The sequence below is a fragment of the Chiloscyllium punctatum genome, chromosome 45 (assembly GCF_047496795.1).
Source record: "Chiloscyllium punctatum isolate Juve2018m chromosome 45, sChiPun1.3, whole genome shotgun sequence".
NCBI classification, from domain to species: domain Eukaryota; kingdom Metazoa; phylum Chordata; class Chondrichthyes; order Orectolobiformes; family Hemiscylliidae; genus Chiloscyllium; species Chiloscyllium punctatum.
In genome coordinates, this window is record NC_092783.1 from 12,751,179 (window position 1) to 12,777,292 (window position 26,114).

Genomic DNA, 26,114 nt, shown 5'->3' on the forward strand with positions numbered 1-26,114 from the left:
GGCTGAACAGGCTGGGGCTGTTTTCCCTGGAGCGTCGGAGGCTGAGGGGTGACCTTATATAGGTTTACAAAATTATGAGGGGCACGGATAGGGTAAATAGGCAAAGTCTTTTCCCTAGGGTCGGGGTGTCCAGAACTAGAAGGTTTAGGGTGAGGGGGGCAACTTTTTCACGCAGAGGGTGGTACGTGTATGGAATGAGCTGCCAGAGGAAGTGGTGGAGGGGGGCTGGTTCAATTGCAACAATTAAAAGGCATTTGGAAGGGTATGGAGGGATATGGGCCAGGTGCTGGCAGGTGAGACTAGATTGGGTTGGGATATCTGTTCGGCATGGACCGAAGGGTCTGTTTCCGTGCTGTACATCTCTATGACTCTATCACTAGAGATTGAACTATCAGAAGTGATTGGGACTGAATGAACACAGACTGTGTGTCAAGTAACTTTCCCCGTTTTCCATGTTTTGATATAGAACTAACATGCTTTTGTTGAGGAAAGTTGGGCTGTTTCAGTCTGGTTCATGTAGGATTTTACTATAGACTCTGTAAATAGATCTTTTTTACTACTGTTGAGTAAAATTTTTATTTGCTGGAAAACAGACTGCATTAAATTCTGATCCAAGTTTTGTCCAGCCTCCAGTTCATTGACTAACTCATTAATTTACACAGACACTCTTATTTCCACACTGATTTTACTTTCTTTCTTCATCTGCCCTGCACTTAGTACGTATCTGAGATGAGCAAATCGAAGTGAGTGGGATAAGTTCTTCTTTTGAAGGAAAGTCTCAGCTAGGCCATCCCACGACACACATTAAAAAGTAAAGATGAGGGCCTCAAAAGACAGGCAGTGCAAAAGTAGAAAAGTCAAGTGCTCTGAATAGGATGCATCCTGATGGCTGAAAGAAGGTGGAAAATGTGGAGGCTACGACCAGAATTGTCAACATTCCTTAGATAAGGGACAAGTGGGAGAGGACTAATAAACTGCATACATTACAGCTTTGAATCATAGAATCCCTCCAGTGTGGAAACAGGCCCTCCGGCCCAAAGGGTAAACACCCACCCTCCAAAGAGTAACAGACCCAGACCTGTTCCCTACCCTATTATTCTATATTTACCCTTGCACTTAAATTACACATCTCTGAAATCTATGGGCAACTTAGCATGGCCAATTCACCGAACCTGCACATCTTTGGATTGTGGGAGGAAACTGGAGCACCTGGAGAAACCCACGCAGACACAGGGAGAATGTGCAAACTCCACACAGTCGCCAGAGTCTGGAATCAAACCCGGGTCCCTGGCGCTCTGAGGCAGCAGTGCTAACCACTGAGCCACTGTTCTGCCCCAAAAAAGAGTGAGGGGGGGATAAGACCATAAGACATAGGAGTGGAAGGAAGGCCATTCAGCCCATTGAGTCCACTCCGCCATTCAATCATGGCTGACGGGCATTTCAACTCCACTTACCCGCATTCCCCCGTAGCTCTTAATTCCTTGTGACATCAAGAATTTATCAATTTCTGCCTTGAAGACATTTAGCGTCCCAGCCTCCACGGCACTCGGCGGCAATGAATTCCACAGGCCCACCACTCTCTGGCTGAAGAAATGTCTCTGCATTTCTGTTCTGAATTTACCCCCTCTAATTCTAAGGCTGTGTCCACAGGTCCTAGTCTCCTCGCGTAATGGAAACAATTTCCTAGCGTCCACCCTTTCCAAGCCATGTATTATCTTGTACAGATCCAAGAACTGTAGGCCAGTTAGTTCAATGCTCATGGTGGGAAAACTGTGTATAACCTGGGTAAAGTTGAATTGCTCTTTTGGTTAATGAAAGAAACGTAGTCATAGTGTCATAGAGATGTACAGCATGAAAACAGACCCTTCGGTCCAACCCATCCATGCCAACCAGATATTCCAAACCAATCTAGTCTCACCTGCCAGCACCCGGCCCATATCCCTCCAAACCCGGATTTATCAAGCACAAAACATGTTTGACGATGTGAATACTGAAAGTATGTTTTCTGTTCAGGAAATCTAGACATGGGGGTTACTTCCTCTAAGATGGAGGGGAGGGTCTCTTGGGAGGGTCATTAGTCTTTGAATTCTCTTCTACAGAGAGCAGTCAAAGTGGGCATTATTGAATCTAGTGAAGGCTGAGGTAGACAGAGTTTTGTTTGACAAAGGTGTCATGGGTTATTGGCAACAGTCAAGAAAGTGGCTCTGAGACCATGTTCAGCAATGAATAGTGGTACAGGTCCTGAACCATACCTATTCCTAATTTCTCATGATCTTATTATGATTGATATCATGTATCTGGGGTCCCAAATGACATTTCATAAAGTGCAACATATTAGATTTGTTCACAAGATTGTAAACTATGGGATTAAAGGGGCAGTAGCTGGGTGAATATGACATTGGCTAAGGGATGGAAAGTGAAGAGTAATGGTGAACAATGATGATCGCCTTCTGCACTATGGCTCACCCCCAGCAAACATACTTCCAGGGGTGAGTGTTGGCATCACTGCAGCTTTCTACTTTTATTAACAAACTTGATTTTGGTATAAACTAACATTACATTTTCAGCTCACACAAAACTCAGAAAGGGATTGAAGAATGAAGTAAAGGGTAACAGACTTCAGAAAGATGTAGACTGGCTGGCAAGGTGGATAGAGTCATGACAGATGAAATGTTTAATGCAAAAAAGTGTAACATAACTCATTTTGGAAAGAATAATGAGGGAAGGCAATATAAAAGGAAATCCTTCAACTATAAAGGGGTGTCCCACAGAGAGTCCTGGGGCTGTATACACATAAACCCTTGAAGGTGGGAGAACCAGTTGAGAAGGCCATAAGTTAGACGCAAGGATTCTGTGGCTTTGTTAGTAGAAGCATAAAGTCCAAAAGCTCATGGCAAAATCTTTACGAACCATTGGTCATGCCCCAGTTTGAATAGTGTAACCAGTTCTGCACACAAGTCTTTCGGACATAGTTTGCAACCTTCGAGAGTTTGTTACAGAGATTTATTAAAATGATACCAAGGGTGATTGACTCCAATTTTGTGAAGACAGTACTGAGACTGAGATTATTTTTCTTCGAGCACTGAAGGCCAGACGGATATTTGATAAAGGTTTTTAAAATAATTCAGGGTTTTGATAAAGGGTACAGAAAGAAAAAAATGTTGTTAGTGACAGAAAGGACAGTAGCCAGAGGATGAGGGTTAGTGACAGAAAGGTCAGTAACTAATGAACAGAGATCTGAAATAGTTGGAAAAGGAATCTGAGGTGACATGAAGAAAATAAATCACTGAGTTCCTATAATTTGGAATACAGTGCATGAAAGAGTTATGGAAACAAATATACAAGGGGATTGGATAAATACTTGACATGAAACCTTTGCAGTGGGAAATAACAGGGGAGTGGACCTGACTTAAAAAGTTTTTCAAAAAACTCACAGAAACATGATTAACCATCTTCTGTGTTAAATCATTCTATGATTTAATGATTCTGTCAGTACCCTATGTCAGCAAAGTTGTGGGTTGTTGCAACAGGAGAAAATTCAGCTTTGAAGATGGACCTAGAAGGGGAAAAAAAAATTGCTCAGCTACTTGATCAATAGAGCTGTGTGAATAGGATGCCAAATATAAACACTTATCCTTGCAGTATCCAGGCCATAATAAATACTTCAGCTGTATTCACTCAGCACTTACTTGTGTGGATGTAAGTGTTTAATTGAAAGAGTATTGTACTGACTTGAGTTTTCATATACTAGCAAGAGCAAACATAAGTACAAGGCCAGCAGCTGAGATATTGGGGACTGTCAAGAGGCCAGTGACAAAGTCTGTGTGCCCTCCCCCGCCCTCAGCCACCACTCTAACCAATCAATGTGGAGTGTTTCCACAATTGGTTAAGAGTCTTAAAAAATGAACAAGGAGAGAGCAGTACAACGAGATTGAAGTGTCAAACGTCACTGTCTTTGAATGAAGTTTTTTTTATAATGTCAAAAACATTCTATTTTACACAGCGCAAAAATATTCTTCCTACCTACATAACATCGACAATCTATTTAACAGCATCCCCTAAACACTGCAATACTGAAATGTGAGACTGTGGCAAACTCTTTGGTCAGTTTGTTACCTCTGTAAACATTGAACAATATCCACAATAATCATTGAAAACCTAGAAGCAATCTCTGCTGGCTCGAGCTGTTGGCTTATGATTAGACATTGTTCATTCTGAGCGTTCAAGAGTCTGAAGGATGTCGAACACCACAGTGTCAACAAGAACCCAGCTGCCTTGAAATATAAAAATAATATGCTGCTTCACTCGGTGGATAAAGAACGACTTGTATTCCTACAGGATATTTCACAAGCTCAAAATGCCCCAAAATGCTTTACAGCCAACAAACTGCTTTTGTGGTTACTGCTGCAGCAGCCAATATGAGCAGAGTAAGTTCTTGTAAACAGCAATATAATAATGACTAAATAATTCATTGGATCTCATTAGTTTTGAGATCAAAATTGCTTAAGGCAACGTAGAGAATTTCTCTGCTCATGATCGACTGTGAGCAGAATCTTCCCAGTTCCTGAACAAGGTGGGCATTGATGAAAAAATAGAGAGAATTGTGAGAGATGGTCAGTGAGGAGCAAAATTACAATTTTCCAACCAAGTGTTAAACAGTGAGACAAGATTCTCATCGGTGACATAGATCTATTTGTACAGATTAATGTCTCATGATGTTGCTATCTTGCCTTGTTGATATGGAGCTTCCCATTCCCCCAACCCCATTTTGAAATGGGACAGCCGCAGTGTTGACGCTGAAGTCAGAGCAGTACCTGGCAACTCCAGCTTTCCACTTGTCCCTCTTTACCTCCGTCAGACACACTCCATCCGCAGTGACCACATGCGCCCATCCCCCCCAACCTCAATCCAGCAGAACCTTCAGGTCCCTGTCAGCAAAACGGTGTGCCAATTACCCTCTGCCTGACATATCTGATGCAAATAAAATGAACTGCGCAGGGCAGCTCCACATTGGCAGCACTAGACCAGATGTACCCCAGGGCTTTACAAGTGGCACTAATGACTAGAGGTCATGGTAGTGGCCAGTACTTCAACCGGTGTCAAGTGGGGGAATACATTGAGCATAGCACCAGAGGGGTGTGGTCTGTAAGTAGTTATGGAGAGCTTGAGGAGATTGCAGGTGAAAACTCACTAGGGCTCACATAGAAAAATCCAATATGAAACTTGCTTAGTTGATCTCGTCATCTACTGCTTAGAATCTACCGCAATGTTAAGACTTAAATATGACATCAAAATCCTCCAAACGCTAGAAATCTGAAATTAAAATGGATCGATGGAAATACTCAACGGATCAGGTAACATGTGCAGAGGAAGGATTTTTTGAGTTAATGTATCAGGTCAATGACCTTTCATTAGAATTTATCAATAAAGTGAAACTGCCCAAATTAAAGGCCAATATCCGGAACTAAATAGGAGAACTAGTCACAAATCTTAATGGAAGAGAAGTTGTGAGTGTTCAAAACAAAACCTTATGCTGGATTCAGTCATCTTTGGATTTCTTCACCAATGTAAAAATAAATCTGACTCTCACTCTTGTTCTTTGGACTTGAAGGTCTTTTCTTGGCATTTGGAGGACCGGTGGGTCAACAAATTTCAAAAATCTTTTCAATGATGGGCTTAGAATGGATCAATTCAATATCCTCAACTGTGATCGTCGTCGTTTTCAAAACTGAAAATTATCATAAAACAGAGGAGTCATGTCCTTAATATGAGCAGGATTCAAGATTCAATCAGTTCCACAAATACATGATTTCAATGGGAATGTTCAGGTATTTTCCCATTCGTGTGTGTATTTTTATCTCCTCCTCCCCACACCCTTTCCCCACAAAACTATTCATCATTTAGTTGCCTGAGTCTGGAGTCAATGGAAAATTATAAAGCATTTACAACACAAAACCTCTCAGCTCAACTAGTTTATGCTCTGAGCTTCCTCTCACCTTACTTCATGTCAGCCCATCAATATATGCTTCTAATTCTGTCTCCATCATGTATTTATACAGCTTCTCATCAAATGTTCCTGTTATTATTCTCAAACATTTATATAGTAACAAGTTCCACATTCTAACCATTCTCTGAATGTCTTGATGGATTTATTAGTGACGATCTTATATTTCTGGCTCCTAATTTTTATTTACCTTACAAACAAACATCTTCTCCATTCATGCAAGTTGGGCTTCCTATCTAAAATCATAGAATGGCTACAGTGTGGAAGCAGGCCACTCAGCCCACTGAGTCCACACCTACTCTGCATTTCCCATGGCCCGTCCACCCAACCTGCTCATCTTTGGACTGTGGGTTTAAACCGTAACACGCAGTAAAGTCCCGCACAGATATGGGGAGAATGTGTAAACTCCACAAGGGTGGAATTCAACCCAGGTTTCTAGAGTTGTGAGGCAGCAGTGCTACCCACTGAAGCACCATGCCACCCTTACCAATCTATTAGCAATGTTACTTGAAACTAGCCTTAACCCTAACATTATTGATACCCAGAATCAATTTTTGCCCATCGATTATTCCTTTCTCCTACTAGAAGAAGCTATAGTCTGGATTTGACACCACCCTACCTAATTCATTACACTTCCCATGTATTCCTGATTTGAATCTGTACCAGCCATAGCAACAACTGCAGTGGCCATCACAAAATTACCTTTAGAATCAAAATCAATGCTCATATCTGGAAATTAGTGCTTTAAACTGACCACATATTACATATTCCTCCTTCCTATCACTTAGGAACAGACTATCTCCACATTCCAGGGTTAATTTCCTTTGGTAGTGTACAGGTTAATGTGCTTGTACAAAATTTCAACATTAGCTTAACAGCAACATTAAAATATAGAGTGGAAAGGAATTGAAGTGAATTAAATAGGGGAAACTAAACCCTTTGGAGGTTTATATGACCAGTATTTAAATAGCTAAGTAAAGCTGCAGACTACAGGATGCAAAGGTGTAAGGCTATCTCAGGTTAATGACTGTACTACAGCTAACATACAATGTGTTTGTGAGTAAAACAGTTTGTCCTTGATAGGAATGTAATACCATAGCAATTAACACCAGAAAAAGTCAAATATCAAACTTGCTCCTGAAATGAGAGAATCGAACTTGCTCCCAAATATATTTACAGCATATCACTTGGAAACTCTAATCAGAAGCTCAGCATTTTATTAACTTCCAATAATAAGATAAAATGTTGCCACATTCTGTGCTGCTACTATGTAGCCATCATGCAGGTGGCTTTTATAGTATCATATAAATCACCCATGGCTTCCCAGAACATATCATTACATAGGCTGTAAAAACCATTAGGAATTTGAGGTTTCATTAAAGTATAAGGCTCTATTCATTTTGTGTCACTATATTTTACATATAATGAGCTGTCCAAACAGCAGAGCTACCCAAAGGTAGAAAGATGCTGACTCTCTAGACTTTCTGGGACAGTGACAAGGGGCAGAGCCAACTGCAAGTCAACAAAACACCCGCCCCTTTAGAATGGCCTCCCTTCATTTCTTCAATTCAAATCTCCAAATTTGCTGTTTTGCTGTGGTGTAACAACTACCAGAAGAAACGCAAGCCGCTGCTTTGTTACAAATAAATGAATTAAAAACTGAATTCAACTCAGGTGTCTTTGACCCCCTCAGTGGGAAACTTCTGTAAATTTGACATATGAATGAAATGTTCAGGGAACTTTGTGTTCATGCTTTCTCTTTAAACTGCATGAACTGAATTCATTAACTTTCCACTGATATATCCCACAATTCATTTCTGTGATGTTACAATTTGCTGCTCACTTGAGCCTTGAAACGATTTTGAATCAGATCAGCTAGATAGCATACTGGTGCTGACTGTTTATTTGGTTATTATAGCAGAGGAATGGATTCAAAACACCAAAGAACTGGTACCCTCTTGAAACAAATACCAGTTTTTTATGAAGATTACTGCTGATTCAGAAGATATTCATGATGTCCTAATGCACATCAACTGCAATTCTCTGGCAGTGATGGAGAAGGGTTGAGAGTGAAGTGAATGAAGGCACAGTCCTAGAGGTAGAACTCGCCAAGAATACAAACAAATTCCAATCTTGGTTACTATCAGACTCAGTCTGAAAGACAGTCAAGGAGAGAGGAAAGAAGGAATTTTATAAATACATTAAGGAGAAGAGGGTAACTAGGGGTAGAATAGAGCCCCTCAAAGAACAGCATAGCAGCCTATGTTTGGAACCGCAGGAGATGGGGAGATACTAAACGAGTATTTTGCATCAGTGTTTACTGTGGAAAAGGACATGGAAGATACAAAATGTGGGGAAATAGATGGCGACACTTTGAAAAATGTCTATATTATAGAAGAGGTGGTGCTAGATGTCATGAAATGCATAAAAGTGGATAAAGTCCCAGGACCTGATCACGTGTACCCTAGAAGTCTGTGGGAAGCTAGGGAGGTGACTGCTGGGGCTTCTTGCTGAGATATTTGTATCATTGATAGTCACAGGTGTGGTGCCAAAGGACTGGGGGTTGGCTAATGTGGCGCCACTATTTAAGAAAGGTGGTAAGGACAAGTGAAGGAACTATAGACCAGTGAGCCTGACATCAGTGATGGACAAGTTGTTGGAGGGAATTCTGAGGGACAGGATGTACATGTATTTGGAAAGGCAGGGACTGATTAGGGATAGTCAACATGGCTTTGTGCACGAGAAATGATGTCTCACGAACTTAATTGAGTTTTTTGAAGAAGTAACAAAGAGTATTGATAAGGGCAGAGCACCGGATGTGATCTATATGGACTTTGACAAGGTTCCCCACGGGAGACTGGTTAGCAAGGTTAAATCTCATGGAATACAGGGAGAACCAGCCATTTGGATACAGAACTGGCTCAAAGCTGGAAGACAGAGTGTGGCAGTGGGAGGCTGCTTGTCAGACTGGAGGCCAGTGACCAGTGGTGTGCACAAGGATCCGTGCTGGCTTCACTGCTTTTTGTCATTTACATAAATGATTTGGATGTGAACAAAGGAGGTATAGTTAGCAAGTTTGCAGATGACACGAAAATTGGAGATGTAGTGGACAGCGAAGAAGGTTACCTCAGAATACAACGGGATCTTAATCAGATGGGCCCAATAGGCTGAGGAGTGGCAGATGGAGTTAATTTAGGTAAATGTGAGGTGCCGCATTTTGGAAAAGCAAATCAGGACTTAATTGTAAACTCCTGGGGAGTGTTGCTGAATGAAGAGACCTTGAAGTGCATGTTCATAATTCCTTGAAAATGGACTCACGGGTAGATAGGATAGTGAAGAAGGTGTTTTGTATGCTTTCCTTTATTGGACAAAGCATTGAGTATAGGAATTGAGAGGTTATGCTGTGGCTGTACAGGACAGTGGTTAGGCCACTTTTGGAATACTGCGTATAATTCTGGTCCCCTTCCTATCGGAAGGATGTTGTGAAACTTGAAAGGGTTCAGAAAAGATTTACGAGGATGTTGCTAGGGTTGGAGGATTTGAGCTATAGGGAGAGGCTGAATAGGCTGTTTCCCTGGAGTGTTGGAGGCTGAGGGATAACTTTATAGAGGTTTATAAAATCATAAAGGGCATGGATAGGGTAAATAGACAAGGCCTTTTTCCTGGGGTTGGGGAGTCCCAAACTAGAAAGTATAGGTTTAGGGTGAGAGGGGAAAGATATAAAAGAGGCATAAGGGGCAATCTTTTTACACAGAGGGTGGTACGTGTATGGAATGAGCTGCCAGAGGAAGTGGTGGAGGCTGGTACAATTACAACATTAAAAAGGCATCTAGATGGTGCATGAATAGGAAGGAATTAGAGGGAAATGGGCCGAGTGCTGACAAATGGGACTAGATTAGGTTAGAATATCTGGTCGGCGTGGACAAGCTGGACCGAAGGGTCTGTTTCAGTGCTGTACATCTCTGTGAATCTATGACTCTATCTAAGCAAGGCTCAGGGTCTGATAAAGCTTCAATCTTCCTGATAAGTTGAAACAAGTATGGGTCTTGCTCACAAATAGGTGCCATGCAGAGGGAAAATAAACTCCAATCCTTTTGTCCCATCCTGCAGTTAGATCTGATTTGTCAGAATGTCTGCACCAGGCTGTGCCTCAAGAGGGCGCACAAATGTCAATTACATGAGGCAACAAAGGGTTCTGCAAGGAAACGTCTTCCAGATAAAGTCAGGGATAGACAGACCGTTAGCATGAAGCATTGCTGCTTCTTGAGCTGCCATTTCAGTGATTTCAGCATCAGGTTAACAGGCTGATATTGCCAACGATCAACTTCATACATTGAATAAAAAGTGGCCTTGCTGTTTCAAAGCTTTATTGGTGAGTGTTATTGATCTCATGCCAGCAGTGTTCATTGCCAACATCCTTTTTAATGAAATAGCTTATTTGGAGGCAAGGGAAGGGAAAACATCCACAAAGGCTTCTGACAGCACCAAGGAAAATCTCTGTAGATTTTTGCTGATCTACTAATAAATGTTTCCCGAATGGAGAGTGAGAACTAACCTTGCCATTTAAGTGTGCTATAGCTGAAAATGTGTTGCTGGAAAAGCGCAGCAGGTCAGGCAGCATCCAAGGAACAGGAGAATCGACGTTTCGGGCATCAGCCCTTCTTCAGGAAGGGCTGATGCCCGAAACGTCGATTCTCCTGCTCCTTTGATGCTGCCTGACCTGCTGCGCTTTTCCAGCAACACATTTTCAGCTCTGATCTCCAGCATCTGCAGTCCTCACTTTCTCCATTTAAGTGTGCTATGCCTTGGATAAAAAAGGGAAGCTACTCAGTCAAGAACAACACAATTTATTGGTTGCCAAGCCATCATTTATCATTCACACAGAGCAAATTCTTGTTACATCCATCTCACTCCAGGGAAGACTGCACTGTCCAGGCTCCTACCCATTTGTTTGTACTCTACATATGATATCAATTTGCACAAATTGTCAAGTTTCAGTTGGGGATCAAAGAGCACATCAATGAAAACCTGTTGGCTTCTAACTGCTTGAAATAGAACTCCAAACGTTAACATTCATTGGTTGAAAAACTTACTGTACTGTAAACTGCAAAAAGTATTTGAATTCATTTTTCAGTAATTCTGATGAAGTTATTGAACTGAATGCTTAACTTTTTTTTAATTTCCACAGAGGTAGTTTGACCTGCTGACTCATCTCCAACAGCTTTCATAGCAGTTCTGATTTACATCAGATTTTTGAGTTTTTGGTTCCATTGAGTTTTCTTCTGAATGGCGTCCATTCTTTACCCCTCCCATCGAAAAGCCTTTAGGTTCCCAGGCGTGCCCAGGTTTCCTGTACCAATCCTGCCTGTGTCTGGTAGCATGCCAAGGTCACTTCAATTAGGCACAGCACGAGTTGTGTGGAGAGTATACTCACTGAGCTCCTGTATGGACAGCGCAGGGAATCTATACAGTGTGGAAGTAGGTCATTCGGCCCGTTAAGTTCATACCAACCCTCTGAACAGCATCTCACCCAGACCTAGCCCCCTTCCCTATCCCTGCATTTCCCATGGCTAACGCACATCCCTGGATACTATGGGCAATTTAGTATGGCCAATCCACCTAACCTGCACATCTTTGGACTGTGGGAGGAAACTGCAGCACCCGGGGGGAAACGCATGCAGACACGGGGAGAATGTGCAAACTCCACACAGATAGCCACCCGAGGATGAAATTGAATCTGAGGGTCCTGGCACTGTGAGGCACCACTGCTGACCAGTGAGCCACCGTACAACTCCCCAACGGCTGAAAAATGAGAGGTTATGACTTGTGGCAAATCAAGGATCCAGCTTAAATATCAAATAGTGATTTGACAGGAAGACAGGGGAATTACAAAATAGCTTTCTAAAGGATTTACAGAAAATCTTGGAAACACACAGTCTACCAGCACCTGTTTTGGGCCCCTTTGGCCCAGTAGTTATTATCCTTTCCTCGTTGCCTTTAAGAAAGTGAGCTGCCTTCTTGCATTCCTGCAGTCCATTTGGTGTAGGTTGACCACAATGCTACAGGGGAAGGAATTCCAGGGTTTAGGTCCACAGGCTGTTAAGGAATGGCGATATCGTTCCGAGTTAGGGTGGTGAGTGGCTTGGAAGTGAACCTGCGGGTGGTTGCATTCCCATGTTCTGAAAGATGAACCAGATTCCTGTTTTCTGGGTTTCCACTTGAGCAGAATGGGACCTTCCAGGATGCAATTCAGCTGGAAAGTTTACTAAAGAAGCTTTAACCAATGTGTGTTTCCAGAAGTACGAGTAGGCATTTGCATTGTTTCCAGCATTTCCATTTTTACATTACATTCTCAGCATTTTCAATTTTTCTTTTCAATAAATATCAATATAAGACAGAGTAAATTATAAAAGGGATGCAAGGCAAATTGAGATGGTGATGGTAGAGTTAAAGAAACAAAAAGGAACTTTTTGTGAAAGGAATTCTTAATGGGTAAAAGGCAAAAATCATTATCAAAGCTGCCAACCAAAAATAAACAGACAACAAAAATAGCAGCAGAAGTGACAAGTTGAAATTGTTAACCACAATGTCATGTCAGGGAGATAGTAAAATGCCAAAAAGAAAGATGAGGGTCCTTGTGATCAGGTTGATTTTCAGCGGAACTACGTGGAAAGCCAAGGACAGAGAGCTAAGAGCGAGAGAGAAGTGTGCAATTAAAATGACGTGACTGAAGCTCTGGGCTGTGCTTACAGACTGAGCATTGATGTTGCCTATAGCAGTTACCCAGACTGTGTTTTGTCTCCCCCATGCAGAGGAAACTTCACTGTGAACTGACAGTACTCTATACTGAATTGAAAGAAGTTCAAGTGTATCAGTTTTATTTGAGAGGAATGGTTGGGATCTTGATATTGTAATGATTCTGAAAGGGTAAATGCTGGAGACTGCATTAAGCTCCACCCAATCTAATAATGTCATAGAGGCTTCAGTGGGAAGAATAAGAGTTTAACTCTGGAACCCAATGGAGACAGACGTGTCATCACTGTAACCTGATTAGCAAGTTATTTATAGGATTAAATAACTTGCACATATTATAATAAACTAGCCTTGTTAAGACCAGTGTCTATTCATTTGAAGTCTCCCTAGTGGCTCATTCTACCGCGGTTAACCAAATCGGGTCTCAGCCCCAGTGTGAAAAGGAGGATTGGTCCTAACAAGTGCTGTTTAAAGTTCTTTGCAGAAAAGAGTGAAATGGAAGACAGCCTGGAAAGGTCTGGCAGCTGGCCATGGAGAGGTCACAGTGTTCAAATGCTTCTATTGCTCATTTGGGCTTGATTATCCCTGGAGAAGGAGAATGTGGGCACCATCGGGGCTGGGTGCAGCATCACCCTGTATTTTAACTTGATTTTTATAAGTTCCCATTCTAGATTTGTATGTAAAATTTTGGTTTTGTTACAGTGCCCCAACAGAAGCTGTTTAACCTGATCAAAGTTTTGTTTCAAAAGTGTAGACAGAGATTGCATTAGCAGTGGGTAGTGCAAGGGCTGGGATTCAGCATCACTCTTAGAAATGGCATTTTAATATAACATTCTATTATCATTTAGAAAATTTCCTTGAATATTCTAATTTTTTTGTTACAGTGCCTGTAAGGGGCTGGTTAAATTTCTTGTTCGAGTAGAAAGAAGGATTGATGGCACCACTATACACTGCCCATTAGCTGGCAGTGATTGGTTCTGCAGCACATCTAACATTGGACAATATGCATGGAGGAGGTGAAAGGCCAGGTGTAGTATCCCATGGGCTTGCGCGGCTTCTCTGGCCTTGGTGTCCTACAGACCTCTAATCAAACCCACTAGTATGTCATCTTTCAGTGAGGCAGATTACAGCCTTTTGGATTTTAAATTTCAAATCAAACCTCTGCTCGCAATCATTTGTTGGTTTATTTTTGGTTGGCAACTATTGGCTATAATTTTGTATTTTCCCTTTCAGACTTCCTTTAGACACACCTCTCGTTTGTTTACTGCTCCCATTGTCATCCCTATTTTGCCTTATACTATCATTTTGAAGAAGGGCTCATGCCCGAAATGTCGATTCTCCTGCTCCTTGGATGCTGCCTGACCTGCTGCGTTTTTCCAGCAACACATTTTCAGCTCTGATCTCCAGCATCTGCAGTCCTCACTTTCTCCTTATACTATCATCCCTTTGGTCATTCAATCTCTCCCATCTTTAATCTCATCTCTGACCTTCCCTTTTGCTCTTTTCCTTCCCTCCCTGCTTTTTCAGCTTCTGTACTTGTTTATTATATACAATCATCGAATGGTCACAGCCCAACACACTTCTGCTGTCCCTCTGAAGGAGCATGGGACACGTTTTAAACTTGTTCAAGTCTGTTGAAAGATCACTGACCCAAAATATTGGGCTGCACTCTGCTGTTTGGATATTGTTCCAGATGCTGGGGTGAGTTCTGCGCCAGGAAGCCAAAAGAGGCTGCGATAGGATGTTGGAAGTCTCCCTGGAGGTGTTCCATTGAGAATATTCCTCTGTGCACCATGCAGTGCAGCCAACATAAACTGTGGAGCTGGCCATCAGCAAGAGCAGCAGCATAGAGGCACTTTCAGAGAGACGGAGGCTACTGGCAGAGCAGCAGGGTAAACATGTGTGAAGACATCAGGCTTCATGTCTGGAAATGGATCCCCTCTATGAATTCTTCCTGCTAACTCAGTATAAACTCTCAAATGGGCCACAGCTTGGACTTGGAGATCCCTGCTGCAAAACTGCCCATGAGGATGCTTTTGCTCTCGAGGGAGTGCAGCGAAGGTTTACCAGGCTGATGTATGAAGAGAGATTGACTAGGTTAGGATTGCTTTTGCTGGTGTTCAGATAAATGAGGGTGGGGGAGGGTTCTCATAGAGATGTATAAAATTCTAACAGGGCTAGACAGGGTAGATGCAGGGAGGATGTTGGTAGTGTGTGTGGTAGGTGTGTCCAGATCCAGGGGTCACAGTCTGAGAATTTGAGGTGGACCATTTAGGACGGAGATGAGGAGAGACTTCTTCATCCAAAGAGTGGTGAGCCTGTGGAATTCATTACCACAGGAAGTAACTGATGCCAAAATATCGAATATATTCAAGAGGCGGCTGATATAGCAGCTGGGGTGAACGGGATCAAAGGTTACGGGGAGAAAGCATGATGAGGCTATTAAGTTGGACGATCAGCCATGATCATGACGAATGATGGAACAAGCTTGAAGGGCTGAATGGCCTCCTCCTGCTCCTATCTTCTTTGTTTCTATGATCCATTTGCAGCTTCCTGACACAGCAGGAGGCCTGTGCGGCCAAGAGAGTATTTCCTACAATGTGGACATTGGCAGATGGGGGGGACTCATTACCAACTGGAATTGGGTTCCCATCATTGTCCAGTAGTGGCCATCAAACCCACCAGAGAGAATATAGAGGGTCAAGAATCCATTAGGAAGTTGACCTGACAGTCTTTATTCCAATTGTCAGTACACCTCCAAACTGAAGACCTGGGAGAATTCAGTTCGCTAATTCTGTTTCTCTCTTTCCAAAGATGCTGCTGCAATGACGTTTTCCAGCATTTTTTGTTTATATATTCAGACTTCCAGCATCTGCTACATGTTGATTTTGTTTGTGTCCTGGTCTAACCTCCTTGTAAGTATCCTCTTCTTGAAAAGGAGATATACGCCTAACGGGATGGTCAAAGAGCTTGCTGGTGATACGCACAGCGAATAATAAATTATTCACATTTAATTTAATCACACAGGTGCAACAGGTAATCAAGAAAGCTAATGGAATGTTGGCCCTTATTTCAAGGCATCTCATATTCTGACCCAATCTTGAAAGTTATCCACTGAACTGACTCCTTTTTGCAAAGCCTGCTCAGCCATTAGCAACTGAAATGAACAATTCGGAAGGAAATACTCTAACAATATGAACTGGTGCTGAGTCTTTGCTTCCTCCAAATCAGCAACTTATGAAGTAACACCTATCAAAAACGGAACTACAATTTACATCATTATTCAAGTCAGTGGAAAACCACACACAAACTTTCAGTAGATAGCAACATTTCAGCCACTCATTTGTGCCTGGTATCGCTGCCTCACAGCACCAGGGACCCAGGTTCGATTCCAGCCTCTGTGTGGAGTTTGTACATTCTCCCCGCATCTGCATGGGTTTCCTCCAACTGTCCAAAGATGTAAGGCTAGGCTAATCAGCCATACTGAAATTGTCCATAAGGTTTGGGAATGTGTAGACTAGTTGGCTTAGCCATGGGAACCGTAGGGTTATGGGAAACAGTGGGGGCTGGGTCTGGGTGGGATGCTCCTCAGAGGGTCAGTGTGGACTCGATGGGCCAATGGCCTCCTTCTGGTCTGTCGGGATTTGGTGAATAGGTTCAATCCCAGACTCTTTCCCCTTAGCACTTCAAATGTTTCTTTCTCAGTGTGTAACCAAGTCCCTTTAGCAAGGTTGAAGCTGAATCTGCTACCTCCAGCATTTCAGCAGTTTTTTCCAGCACATCCTTATTCACCGCACACCGCAACCTTCCCACCCCATCCCACCCTAATCCCAGTTCCTTTCCCAATTTTCTTATTATGTGGGACTCTCCGGTTCCTGACCTTCCTGGCAGTAGAAACTGTTTTTCTTCTATTTTGGAACCAAAAGTGGAATGCTGGTACCACCCTTGATGTATTGGCCCTTATTATTGAGGCTGGTTGTGAACACAAATGGAAGCTCTTCACTGTCTGCTCACAGGTCTTATATACCATAACATGCGACTGATATCAGTCTACTACTGTCCTGAGCCAACTGCATAATACAGTGACCCAGTGCCAATATCAAACAGTCACTCCTTCAGATTGGATCAGATTCTTTGAGAGGGATCAGTTCTGTGAGAAAAGAATGCTGTGAGAATAGGAGCTCATGACGATGTTGAAGTTAAATGAACCCATACTGATTTACCTTTAATCCGATGACATTTATACTAAAATGGAGTCTAACCTTCAGGCCGTAAGATGCATGTGTGCTGGTTGTCACTGAGGAAGAATCCTTCTCGGCATCGACACTCATAGCTCCCCATCATATTGACACAGATCTGCTGGCATCCACCATTGCTATCTGCACATTCGTCCACATCTAGTGAAAAGAAATACAAAGACACCATTAAACAAAACCATCAAAAACATGATATCACTATTCCACTGCATTGCAATGTAACCAGATCTGTCCAAAAATGTTCTCATCACTTTTCCATGACATGGGATTGGGAATGGGAATGGAAGGAAGGGAAATAGTCCTTCCAAAAAGGCACGGAAACCTTTATCCTGTGAAATATGGAAGACTTGACATTTGGGAAAATGGATTATCTCTCTCACCCCATATCCCATGGTAGAAATAACAGTGTTATTTCTCTTGGTGTGTCTACAACACACCATTGAACCTTATTTAGAACACTTGGAACAAAGTCAAATACAACTTGTTCTTATTTCCCTACATGGGGTGTTCTGAATATCAGCCTTTCCATGAATGAAAGCAACCAAAAGTTTCCTGAAGACAGTCACCAACAGGATATGGGTACAAGTGACAAAATGGAGGGTAGTTCACCCCCAGCAACCGTACACCGACACGCTGTCAACTCAAGGCATGCACCAGCAGAAATCTTGGCCCAAGCTTCCTCTAGTTACAGAAAACTCTGAAGCTAGTCTAAAACTAATATCACGAAACCGGAGGGAATCAAGAACTCAGCAATGCTGCTAATGAGAATTGAGACATGAATAGAGTACCCAGGGCTCTCGTCAGTAGTAATTTCCCAACTAATGATATACAATTCCCTTCACTACTTTAGCTGGCCCTCCAGGATTGACAGGCTGAACAGTCCTCAGGACTGTACTGGGACAGACCTCTGGGCCATGAGTCTGCAGGGAACCAGTAACAAGCAAAGCCTGGCAATGCTTCCAGCAGAAACGAAGTGAATGGGAAGGATGGGGATTCAAATCAAAAGAGAGTTGGAGGTAGAAATAAAACACTCCAACCTCTGCAGGGTGCCCACATCTCCTTGAAGGCAGCAAGAGTGTTGGTGGGCACCGCATGCTCCCTCTTCAGGGACACACAGGCTGGAATGTAGCTGCAGATGAGGGCAAGCCATGATGACCACCCTCCACGGCCCATTGCCTGGACCTGTTTTTGGCCAGCCTGGCCAGGCCCGGGAGCAGACCCATGAGGAGATCCTCTGACCCGTCCTCACACCTCCGTACCGGTGCCCGAAGATCAGGATCGTGGGGCTGAGGTGCAACCAAACACAGAGCAGAAGGTCCTTTAGGTAACTAAAAAGGGAGAAACGTCAACAACCAATATACACGTGGTCCATGGACTCCACAGTGCAATAAAACAAACAGTTGGGCTGAGTCCATGAACCACGGTAATCTGTGGTTATAGGGGACTGTGCATGCAACACCTTCCACTGCAATGCCCTGGACAGTCTGTGCTGACTGTGCTTGTGACTGACTGTACCAGGACCCCCTGACAGACAGCAACCTACCCATCTCCTTGTCTGAACTGAGGACTATCTGCCACCACTTTCCGACATGCTTATTTGATTGAGTGCACGTGCAGTTCGTTTGCCACGCAGACAGCTGTTGGTGTTAGCTTGCCATTTCGGTGTGTCATTTACCAGGATGGCTCCCCACCTCACCAGACAGATCCCTCCTGACAGGCAGACTGCCTGGGTGTCTGCACTAAAGAGACTTTGGAGACAGCAGTAATGACAACCTTTGGCCCTGGGTGAAGCACTAATAGCACGGCATGGCATGGATAGTGCAACACGATGTTAAGCACTGAGTGAGCAAGCATTAAGAAAACAAGGAGCCAGCCTGTTCCATTCCTTAAGCTGGATCTCTATCCATGCACACAAAGTATCTCACAACGCTATTTGCATCTGTACCCTGCGTTGAAAGTCATGAGCAGTGTTTTGGGGAGGTGCCATGATGGGATGACAGAAGGTAGGTGCAAATATCCATGGAGTATGAGCCTCATCGCACTTGATGCCTGATTCTGCCACACCACGCAGATCCTGAGAAGAGTGCATCCTATATTTCTGGCAGGTGTTCACTGAATAGTGTAAGTAACATCCTCACCAATATGACATCTTGGGCAAATCACCCTTCAAATATGTGCATACACCACAGGCGCCAGTTTAGAGCTCTAACAGGAGTGGTTTCAGCCAAAACGGGTGCTAACTGAAACCTAATTTCTTGCCCTGAAAGTTGCAGCTCAGATTTCTAAGGAAGGAACAGTTTGCTCCTTTACTCAGAATTAAATCTCAAGCCAGCTGTCAGCCACAATTCGTGCATTTTATTTTTTGCTAAATGTTCAGTCTCGTCACTCTATCAGCTGCTCACCTATACAGAACTACACCATTTCTCCAATGGAGCTTAAAGGCATAATTACATATCATTAAAAATTCCAGGATTTAATGGCCAGCACTTTCTTCAATAATTGGTCAGTAACCCATTGCAGCATTTTTAACACAAAACTAACATCGGCCTGAGGAAAAGGACTGAACAAATTCAGCATTGGAAATCTGAAATAAATATGGTAAATGGTAGAAATATGAAAGATTATGATGCTTCCACTGAAACTCCTAATCACTCATTTGCTTTCACAATTTCTAGTCAGATATGAAGTTGCAGTAGTTGGATGTCTACTATCACCTATCGATAAAATGTGGCTTTATAGTGTGTTGGAGGTTTCGCTAGTACAGTCCTCACACTTTTTAATGGGCATGATCATGTGAACACAATTTGTCTGGTGTACGTGGCAGCATTAACATGATCTGCCTGCTATATAAGGTGTCCAGGAAAATAAGAGCTGGAAATTCCACTTAGCGATTGTATTTTCTAATTGTGTGTACAGTACTTGGATCCATAGTCTCAACTTTGAGCTAACAAGATGCAAACAGTTGAATGAAACGGTTTAGGAGACCTGACTTTGCAGAAAATTAGCAGACATTTAAACGTTTAAGTGTAGGTTAAGGATGTATTGAACTGCTTCAAATAGTATGCTTAGTACATTAATTGCACTAATTATAGAAAAATAGAATGCTTACAGCAGAGAAAGAGGCCAAGTGATCCATAAAAACTATAGTGGCTTTCTGCAAAAGCAATCCAGCAAGACCCTTGTATTTTCCTGTGGCACTACAATCATTTTCCATTCATGTACGTGGCAAATTCTGTTTTGAAAATCACAACTGAATCTGTCTACATCACCTATTGAGGTATTGCATTTCAGATCATAATGATTTATTTCATTAAAAAGAACTTTTTCCTCATGTTGCCTTTAATTGCCGCACCAGTCACCTTCAAGCTGCCCGCTCTGATTTGCAACCATTCCACAACTGGGAATAGCTTCCTTCCTTTATTCTGCTTAGATACCTCATGATTTTCAAAACCTAAAATAATAGAATTCTTACAGTGTGGAAGCAGACTATTGAGTCCACACCCACCCCCCCAAAGATCATCTCACCCAGACCCAACCCCTTCTTTTTCCCTGTAACCCTGCATTTCCCATGGCTACACACCTTAGGACAGGATGGGCAATTTAGCACGGCCAATCCACCCAACCTGCACACCTTTGGACCTGTATCAAATTTCCTCTCAATCATCTCTTCTCCAAAGGGAATAACCTTAATCTATTTTAATAAAACCGAGGTTCCTCATCCTTGAAACTATTCCAGTTAATCTTTTATCAAGCCCTCTCTAATTGAGGTGCCCAGAATTGGACTTAAAACACTATTTGTCATTGAATCAATGTTTTGTAATGGTTCATCAAAACTTTCCTGTTTTTGTATTCAATGCATTGACTATTATTGATACACACTGAAACATCCATTTGATGAGCACCTCATCTACCACCTTCAACTTCACTCCATCCACCACTTACACACATTGGCAGCAGCATGTACTATCTACGAGAGGCAATGGTGCAACTTACAAAGGCTCCCTTGTCAGCATTGTTGGGTCTGTGGGTTCCTTCAAGCTCAAAAGGGTTTAGCATGGATAATGATAAACAGGTTTCTGGTTTAACTAGAAGGGTCTTATTTAATGAACAAGTTGAAGTTTACAAGACTGCTACTATTTATAAATCACACTAATATGATCAGAGATTGTTGGGAGAACTATGGCCCTGCAATGCACTCTGATCAAATTGTCATGACATTATCACAGTCAGTGGTGTGTATATGTGGATGCTACATGCTGTACTCAATCAAGTGGTAACCCTGTCAGAACCTCACAGTCATATACAAAAAACACCTTCCAAAGCGGTGACCTCTACCACTATAACGATTGCAGCAGACACATTGGAACACCACCATCTACAAGATTCCCCCCCCAAACAGCACACCAACCTGACTTACAATGATGTCAGCATCTCTTTACTGACTCTGGATAAGAATCTTAGAACACCCCTCACAGAAGGAAGAAAACAGTAAAATTTACAAATGACGTACACTGTCCAATTCGTCCTGTATACTTCAGGACAATGCTCCAATATAATGAGTATGTTCATTTCTGATTATTATTGTGTCTTTTTTTTTAAACTGATTTTTTCCTCTAGGATCCCCTAACAGTGCTGTGGGTGTCCCTACACTTCAAGAACTGCAGCCAGCGGTTGGAGAGCACAGCTCACCATCACCTTCTCAAGGGAAGTTAGGGATGGGTAATAACTCCTAGCCTAGCCAGTAACATTTACATCCCATGAACAAATAAATAAAACAAAGCATCTCATTTGTTTTTTTAAACCACTTTCATGACCTTCCTTATTGGTTTCAATGATTTGTACTTGCATACTCTGAGGTCTTTCTGTTCCTAAACCAAATGGACCTTATATTGCCCTTTCTCATTCTTGACCATTTCTCACATTTCTGCATTAAATTTCACATGCCAAGTATCTGTCTAGATCTCTTTGAGGTCTATCAGCATCTTCCTGACAGTTCATTGTTCTTCCGGAGCTTCATCCGAGGCTCACTGATGATGCTACCCAGTACGGTGACTAAACGTCTGAAAACAAACCTTCCAGTTCAGCGAGCAAACCTACATCCAGTTCATTGTTTCTTCAGGTTGTGTCCACTTCATCCATAGCTGCCTCTACCATCAACCCCCCCCCACCCCCCCCCCCCCCCCTCCACCCCCCACAGCTCCAGGCTACAATATGTTTGTAAAAGCGGATATTATCACTGCAATGTGGACTCCTTTAAGGACCAATTAGCTAGGTGCAACCGGTGCAGGTCAGATTGATGCCATGGCACAGGGCTCAATTCTTGTTCTGGCTGGGATGGATCTCCCCTGACTGTGGTAAATTGTAGCACTGTGGCCTTCCGTAAGTCAAGTCAAGATGACAATGCCTAAATCCAAGTCATAAACAAATATCAACATCCAAGTCATAAATGAATATCAGCAAAAGCAATGGGGCCCCTATTAAATGGTAATGTGCTTATTTATTTAGTGTACCACTCACTGCTCTGTTTCCTGTCATTTAGCAAATTATGTACCCTTGCTACCTCTGCCTCCAATGTGGAATGATAAATATTTAGTGCCCCTTGTCTGATATGGGTGCTTCCCCATGAGAAGTGGGCAGCAGTGCGTGTGGTTGAGATTATTCAGTTCAGTCATGGCATAAAGACCTGTTTACACAGGAAGTTTTCATTAGCATTGATTATTACATCAATTTCAATGTTCGATGTTGACCAAAATGTATGACAACAGCAAATGTTATATGTGGACAGAAAATTCACTCATTCACAAGAATTTTAACATAACATACACAATTCTTCTTTCGTGTACAACTTTAATAAGGTGGCAGCATGTGCCACCCACACAGATTTCTGCAGGTTCAAATATGAGTCTCGGACTTGAGCACATAATTGAGACACACATTTCATGCAGTGCGAATACAGTGCTGCATCATTTGAAATACTGAGCTGGATTTTCTCCCTGAGTTGAAAGTCATGACATCGCCAAATAAAATATCATACACCTTATTTTCCATTGAGAAGTGTATTTGGGATTGTCACCTCCCAATTTCAGAGAGACATAAAATCAAAGAATCCCAGTAGTGGAGATAGAGGTCAATTGGCCCATCGAGTCTGCATTGACCCTCCAAGGAACATCTCACTGTACCCCTATAATATTTTTCATAGTTAACCCACCTAGCCTGGATACTACAGGGAGATTTAGCATGGTCAATCCACCTAACCTGCACATTTTTAGACCGAGAGGGGAAACTGGAGCACCGGTAGGAAATCCACACAGACATGGGGAGAATGTGCAAACTGCACATAGATAGTTGCCCAAGGCTAAAATCAAACCAGGGTGGCTGGTGCTATGAGCCAGCAGTGTTAACCACTGTGCCACCCCCCATGAGGATGGAGGCAGGCAGATGTCAAGAAGGCAGCTGAGAAGGCCTGCCTTCTGGTGACATCAACCCAGTTCTGCTTATGAGCGACCCCTATCCCTCACCATCATCATGCCCTCTCCTGCTGGTGTTTGGGGTCCGTATCAACGGGGTGGTCTCCACCTGAAACGATCTGGAACCAGTCTTCTAGCGAAAAGGATAAGTAGGATGGTCACTAGGACTTTAAACTTGTGAGGTAAAAACAATGACTGCAGATGCTGGAAACCAGATTCTGGATTAGTGGTGCTGGAAGAGCACAGCAGTTCAGGCAGCATCCAAATAGCTTCGAAATCGACGTTTCGGGCAAGGGCTTTTGCCCGAAATGTTGATTTCGAAGCTATTTGGATGCTGCCTGAACTGCTGTGCTCTTCCAGCACCACTAATCCTTTAAACTTGTGAGTCGGGGGCAGGGAAAGGGAAAGCGACAGGGAGTGTGGAGTCAAGTAGAAAAGTAAGCAGCAGGTTAGCATGTGTGCAGGGTTTAAGTTCAAGGTAGACTAGAAATAAAGCAAAAAGGAAGGATGTTTTAGGACATATTACTAGAGATGTTGGAAATCATAAGGATAAGAAAATTAGCATTAAGGTGCTTTACCTGAAGGCTTGTAGTATTCGTAACAAAGTAGATGAATTAATGGTACAAATCATCGTGAATGATTATGATGTGGTAGGCATCACAAAGACGTGGTTGTAGGGGGTTCAGGACTGTCAACTTATCAAAAAGATAGAGAGGTGGGCAGAGGGGACGCGGTTGCCTTGTTAGTTAAGAATGAAATTAAATCTATGGCACTACCTGAATGTCATCGCGTCAGATGATGTGGGTGGAGTTGAGAAACCACAAAGGCAAAAAAACCATAATGGGAGTTATGTACAGACCAGGGGCACAGGATGTACGGAGAAGTGTATAGGGCATGTCAGAAAGACAAGATCACGGTGATCATGGGGGACTTCAATATGCAGGTGGACTGGGTAAATATGTTGCCGGTGGATCCAAAAGGGAATTCATGGAATCTTACAGGATGGCTTTTTGGAACAGCTTGTGATGGAGCCCACAAGGAAGCAGGCTATTCTGGACTTTGTAAAAGATCTTAAAATAAGGGAACACTTAGGAGGCAGCGAGTTGGGATAAAAGGTTCTTTTTCGGAATTTCAGCCGGTGACAAGTGGTGTCCCGTGGGATTCAGTGTTGGGGCCGCAGTATTCACCTTATATATGAATGATCAGGATGAAGGGACTGGGGGCATTCTGGCCGATGGTACGAAGTTAGGTGGACAGGCAGGTAGTACTGAGGAGGTGGGGAGGGGAGGCTGCAGAAAGATTTAGACAGTTTAGGAGAGTGGTCCAGGAAATGGCTGATGAAATTCAATGTGTGCAAATGCGAGGTCTTGCACTTTGGAAAACAGAATGCAAGCATGGACTATTTTCTAAATGGTGAGAAAATTCATAAAGCGAAAGTACAAAGGGGTCTGGGATTGCTAGTACAGGATTCTCTAAAGGTTAACTTGCAGGTTGAGCCTGTGATTGAGAAAGCGAATGTAATGTTGTCATTTATCTCAAGAAGGTTGGAATATAAAAGCAGCGATGTGCTTCGGAGACTTTACAAAGTTCTAGTTAGGCCCCACTGTGTCCAATTTTGGGCCCCACACCTCAGAAAGGACACACTGGCATTAGAACGTGTCCAGCGGAGACTCACACAGATGATCCCTGGAATGGTAGGCCTAACATATGATGAATGGCTGAGAATCCGGGGATTGTATTCATTAGAGTTTAGAAGGTTGAGGGAAGATCTAATAGAAACTTGGAAGATAATGCATGGCTTAGAAAGGTGGACGCTGGGAAGTTGTTTTCATCAGGTGGAGAGACTAGGACCTGTGGGCACAGCCTTAGGGGGTCAATTTGGAATGGAAGTGAGGAGATATTTCCTCAGCCTAGAGCGGTGGGCCTGTGGAATTCACAGCCATGGAGCGCAGTGGAGGCCGGGACGTTAAATGCCTTCAAGGTAAAGATTGATAAATTCTTGATTTCTCAAGGAATTAAGGGCTACAGGGAGAGTGTGGGTGAGTGGCATTGAAATGCCCATCAGCCATGATTAAATGACAAAGTGGACTCGATGGACTGAATGGCCTTACTTCCACTCCTATGTCTTATGGTCTTATAACATGGCTGGGGGCAGAATGGGGACTGCATCGAGAGGCAGACAGGGAGCACCCCACCTCCCAAAAATGCAATCCTTCGATCATGCCACAAGGTTAGTGACTTACCAGCAAATGTGGAACAAGGCCCCTGAATGGTCCTGGACTAACTGGCATTTGGGTGGGAAAGTCGACCATTGGGCAGGTTTTAGTTCTGCTCGAGGTGGGAGGAGTATATCCAGCACCCCATCTCATTAAATAGCCTCTCTGTCTCAAAGCTCCTCAGCAGGGAGAACAGAGGGTCCTGCTCTCACGATAAAAAAAATTAAATGTTTACATTGTCTCATTAAACAGTAATATTACTCACTTTGAGCAAAGACAAAAAAACAGAAAACATTAGACACTGGCGGGGTGATGAGGAGAAGCAATGTTTCCTGCGTACACTATAGTCAGCACAGACTCCATTCTGTGGCTCCTGATTGCAGGCAATATTAGACAAAGATCTTTCTGTCCTTAATGC

At 42.9% G+C, this 26,114-nt stretch overlaps 1 protein-coding gene across 2 annotated transcripts in view; it reads right to left on the reverse strand.

Annotated features, from left to right (window-relative positions):
* LOC140467163 (signal peptide, CUB and EGF-like domain-containing protein 3) overlaps window positions 1–26,114 on the reverse strand; it is a 377,653-nt gene that overhangs the window by 191,354 nt on the left and 160,185 nt on the right. For both annotated transcript variants that reach the window (XM_072563295.1, XM_072563294.1), the window contains one exon: window positions 17,020–17,154. In XM_072563295.1, the coding sequence (XP_072419396.1) occupies window positions 17,020–17,154 (135 nt within the window). The remainder of the gene's footprint in view (window positions 1–17,019; window positions 17,155–26,114) is intronic.